Below are 5,000 nucleotides of genomic sequence, written 5' to 3' on the forward strand. Positions count from 1 at the left end.
GGTCCAGCCACAGGAGCTGGAGGTGGTCCAGCCACAGGGGCTGGAGGTGGTCCAGCCACAGGGGCTGGAGGTGGTCCACCCACAGGGGCTGGAGGTGGTCCAGCCACAGGAGCTGGAGGTGGTCCAGCCACAGGGGCTGGAGGTGGTCCACCCACAGGGGCTGGAGGTGGTCCACCCACAGGGGCTGGAGGTGGTCCACCCACAGGCCCCAAGCAAAGCACAACTATTCCTCCAACATGGTGAAGATTGAAGTCCAGTTGGATTCCTCATGTCAATAAATGTATTTTTCTCGTGAACACAAACTCTGGTGAGTATTTATTGAAATGTTAGACGTCTGCATGGTGGATCTGTGAGCAGACAAGCGGAGAAGTTTCTAGATGTGTTGACAATTCCTCCCCCCCTTCTCCAGTCACCACCACAGAACACGCCGACCTCAGCAAACGCCACAAAGAGCTTCCAAAAGGCGAGCGTTTGTCCACAAGTTGAGCAGGTGCAGAGTCACAGGTGACAAGGTGTGTCTCCCAAACATCATCAGGGTCAAGAGAGGGAGTCAGAGACCAGTTCAATTGCATAGCAATTTAATCCAAGTCCAATACGGACGCTGTCCCTGGCACAGGGAGAGGCCCTGCGCTCACCCTCCGACAAATATCAAACTTTGATAAGCGCTCGCTATGTTCAACAGGCATCACAGGGTCTGGAGAGGAACGTCCCCGTTGTGGAGCAGCAGGTGACAGGAAATACAAGAGCAAGACCGGAGAAGATTTGTTGTTGAAGGAAAGAGAAAAGAAAAGGTGAAACATGCATGGCTCCGGACGGGGCACACCTGCGAGCAGAGAAAGTGGGGGGTGGCGTCGGCGGGTGAGCCCACAGGGCGTTCTGCTGGGATGTGAGACGCCAGCCTGTACAGACACCGGCCTCCACGTTGAGGGACACCTTTCTACTACACATCACAATCTCTAGCCACACTTTTGGACTTCAGTCTGGGAATGTGGACAGCAGTACTTTTTGTTTTGTCTCTCCGTGTCGGGGGCGTCACTGCAGATCTCGGTCTTCCAGGTACCTGTACTCGAAGGTGAAGCCCTCCTTCTTCCTCTGGCCCCATTTCTCATAGTCAAAGTAAATGTAAGTGCCCTGCAAGCACACAGCGCCTCGTTAGCAGCAATCAAACAGGAGCAAATCAAGCGCTCCTTTTCTGAAAGGGGAACTGCACTTTTTTGGAGCGTCAATCACAATCCTTATGGAAGACTAGAAAATGTCTATTTTTTTCATGCATTCCAAGTGCTCCAATAAGGCTAACAATGGCAGTACACTATTACTACATATTGGATAAAGACCTCCAAAATACTGACAAGTATTAGCCATTTTCTTATTACAAGCGCTAATGCAGAGGAACTACTTTTAGGAGTGTTGTGATGACAGAGTTAACTAGCTGATGCTGCTATATTGAGCTGCTGCATCGCCTCAGAGTTGGTGAAAGTTCATTGTAGATGATAAATAAATCCTGGATAGTAGAAGGTTGTGGACATAAACCCACAAGTTGGTTAACTTTGACATCCAACTTAGACCTGGAGATGGCCAGAAAGACGCCAAAAGAGGCTTATTTGCAGCACCTTATTTTTTTGAAGCTTTGTGAGGATTCTGATGAATTGTTCAAGTGAAGGGGAAGATATAAACATCCCATCAGTCTTTATCCCAGTGAGAGCAGACATTGTACTGTAAGTGATTGTGTTATGCTTTTATTGGCAAGTCTAATTCAATGATTTTTAATGCCACCTAAAATAAATGTATTACCCATGTCCTACTTCAGTTAGTGACTGTTTTATTGAAATGATTCACCTACATTCCGGACTATAAGCGGCTACGTTCTTCCTACGCTTTAAATCCTGCGGCTTTTAAAACTAATTGATGGATATTTCTTCGCTGACAACTATAATGCAGATAGTTTAAAAAAAACAAGACACAGCAAAGACCCTGAAAATGGTGCTTTGGCGTTCGCACACTGCCAGTGCTGCTGGGTAAATGTGAATTCCTGTTGTCTAAAGCTTTAAACCGGAAGTAGAAGTGGCTGTCCATAGCGTTTCTACCTGTGCGGATTCTTCATGCATCGCTCCAAGCAACATTTCTAAGTTTTACAATATAACTAAAACAATTCTTACTTATTAAAGCGTCCCATGTGTGACGTCTGTAGGAGTGTTTATTCAAGCATATTTGTGCGTGCCATTGCAGTGTAACGAAGCAAGCTTTGTTAGCATTAGCTAATATGCTAACATGTTTATGTTAGTAATATACATTACCAACGGCGTTCTTTTTGTGTTGTTTCACTTTCACAAATTCCTCAGTAAATTCACCAAAAGGTCACCGTGGGGTTACTGAGTCTGTTTAGCTGATAGGAGGGTCCATGACGATGACTTCTGTTTTGTTTGATCAGCCGTTTTACTGCCCTGTTACAGACACCGTTTGGAAACAATTAAGGTATGTAAATAAACTTTCTGTGTAAATAACTAATTTCACAATATATATATCTGCGACTTATAGTCCGGTGTGGCTAATTTATGGAAACATTTTGTTTCCCTTCTAAAATGTATGTATCGTATATATCCGCGCGCTCTATAGTCCGGAAAATATGGTCTAGTTACTTGACTTTCCCTACAAATAACTGAATTACTCTTTAAAAATGTCAATGATAACTGGGGACAGTAAACAATACCTTGCTTTTTTTTTCTAGACCCTCAAACGTCTCGTGTGAGCAGTTGAGAGATGTTTCCTGAGAGCAGAGTGTGAGGTGTAGCCAGGTGATGTGACATTAGCTTGGCTGTCTTTGTTAGCTTAGCATTGGCAGTTTCAAGGAGTACTGGCAGCTTTGTTACATGTGTTGACTGGATTGTTGTTAATAAGTGGCTGAAACGGGCCGTTATAGGATGACATGCTTATCACTTCACTGAATTGTTGCTCGTTATTTCCCCCTGGTAGTAATAGTAGTGTGTGTGATCACTGATCAGCGGGTGTGGCACGCTAATAGCCAATCAGGTGACAGTATCAACTATCAAGATTGGTTGATTCTTTGCAAGGAGTGAGAAGAGAAAGTCAACATTTAGAAATTGTGGATAAAATAGGAAAAGTCACCTGGACAGGTTTTTTTTTTCCCCAAAAAGGGACCATAGTCAGACCAAGGTGGTGTGTAAATGATGCAAGGCAAGAGCGCTAATACCACACCACCTAAGCCGCACTCACCCTTTAGAGCACAGCTGTAACTTCCTGCCACTAAACTTGCGGAAAATAGTTCTCAGGTTTCTCTTTGTTTACATTTTCACACTATTTTCTTACACTTTATCGAGCATTTCTTAAACATTCATGATTTTTAGAGCTTTTTGTCAAGGGTTCACATGTGATTTGACTATTTTGTTGACATGGTTTGAGTCTTTTCCATACTTGTGTTGACATTTCCTCTCTGCCTTGATAGCTCAGGGATTATGATCAAGAAGTTACATCTGAAATAAAAATGTATAGAGTACATCCAGAAAGTATTCACGGCGCTTCACTTTTTCCACATGTTGTTATGTTACAGCCTTATTCACATAACACACCTAATTCATTGTTTTCCTCAAACTTCTACACACAGCACCCCATGATAATGTGCAAACATTTTAAGTGCTTTTTGCAAATGTATCAAAAATCAAAAAAGTACAAAAATGACATGTGCGTAAGTATTGGCAGCCTCTGCTCAATACTTTGTTGATGCACCCTTGGCAGCAATTACAGCCTCAAGTCTTTTTGAATACGTTGCCACAAGCTTGACACACCTATCTTTGGGCAGTTTGGCCCATTACTCTTTGCAGCACCTCTCAAGCTCCATCAGGTTGGATGGGAAGCATTGGTTTTCATCCAGTATGTCTCTGTACATTGCTGCATTCATCTCTCCCTCTATCCTGACTAGACTCCCAGTTCCTGCCGCTGAAAAGCATCCCCACAGCATGATGCTGCCACCTCCGTGCTTCCCTGTAGGAATGCTATTGGCCTGGGTTCCTCCAAACATGATGCCTGGCATTCACGCCAAAGACTTCAATCTTTGTCTCGTCAGATCAGAGAATTCAGTTTCTCCTGGTCTGAGAGTCTTTCAGGTGAAAACTTTTGATTCAGAAATGGCTTTTGTCTGGCCACTCTACCCTGCAGGCCTGATTGGTGGTTTGCTGCAGAGATGGTTGTCCTTCTGGAAGGTTCTCCTCTCTCCACAGAGGAATGCTGTAGCCCTGACAGAGTAGAGTGACCATGGTCTTGGTCACCTCCCTGGCCAGGGCCCTTCTCCCAACATCGCTCAGTTTAGACCAGCTCCAGGAGGAGTCCTGGTGGTTCCAAACTTCTTCCATGTACAGATGATGGAGGCCACTCTGCTCATTGGGACCTTCAAGGTAGCAGATATTGTTCTGTACCCTTCCCCAGGTTTGTGCCTGGAGACCATCCTGTCTCGGAGGTCTACAGACCATTCCTTGGACTTCATTCTTGGTGTGTGCTCTGCCATACACTGTCAGGTGTGGACCTTATATACAGACAGGTGTGTGCCTTTCCAACCAACTGAATTGAGCACAGGTGGACTCCAATGAAGCTGTAGGAACATCTCAAGGAGGATCAGCAGAAACAGGATGCACATGAGCTCACTTGTGAGCTTCACGGCAAAGGCTGTCAATCATTATTAAGCTTGTAAATATTTGGCCACCACACGATTCAAATCGATTCTTGGGAGTAATGAATCGATTCTTGATTCAAAATCGATACTTTTTTTTTTCAACAACACTGGATACTAAATAAGGTAAACAGCCCTGATCAATTACTATATTACTTAAGAAAACTGGTTAAATACAAAGTAAGGCAACAAGAGAAGTATCCAACACTTATTTTCTTAAGTAAATGTGTTGAGCAGATATAGATCATCTACATCTACTATATGATTTGTCTGAGTGGCTGCACAGGACACATTGAAGGACATACATACGTATATATATATA

The 5,000-nt window shown here is 44.0% G+C and overlaps 1 protein-coding gene across 5 annotated transcripts in view; it reads right to left on the reverse strand.

The window, feature by feature from the left end:
- Positions 1-561: 561 nt before the first annotated feature.
- LOC133604628 (CCR4-NOT transcription complex subunit 3-like) overlaps positions 562-5,000 on the reverse strand; it is a 53,645-nt gene continuing 49,206 nt past the window's right edge. For all 5 annotated transcript variants that reach the window (XM_061957934.2, XM_061957926.2, XM_061957919.2 and 2 more), the window contains exon 18: positions 562-1,131. In XM_061957934.2, coding sequence (XP_061813918.2) covers positions 1,033-1,131 — 99 coding nt within the window. In that variant the 3' untranslated portion in view covers positions 562-1,032. The remainder of the gene's footprint in view (positions 1,132-5,000) is intronic.

This window comes from Nerophis lumbriciformis, linkage group LG04 (genome assembly GCF_033978685.3).
Source record: "Nerophis lumbriciformis linkage group LG04, RoL_Nlum_v2.1, whole genome shotgun sequence".
Taxonomy (NCBI): domain Eukaryota; kingdom Metazoa; phylum Chordata; class Actinopteri; order Syngnathiformes; family Syngnathidae; genus Nerophis; species Nerophis lumbriciformis.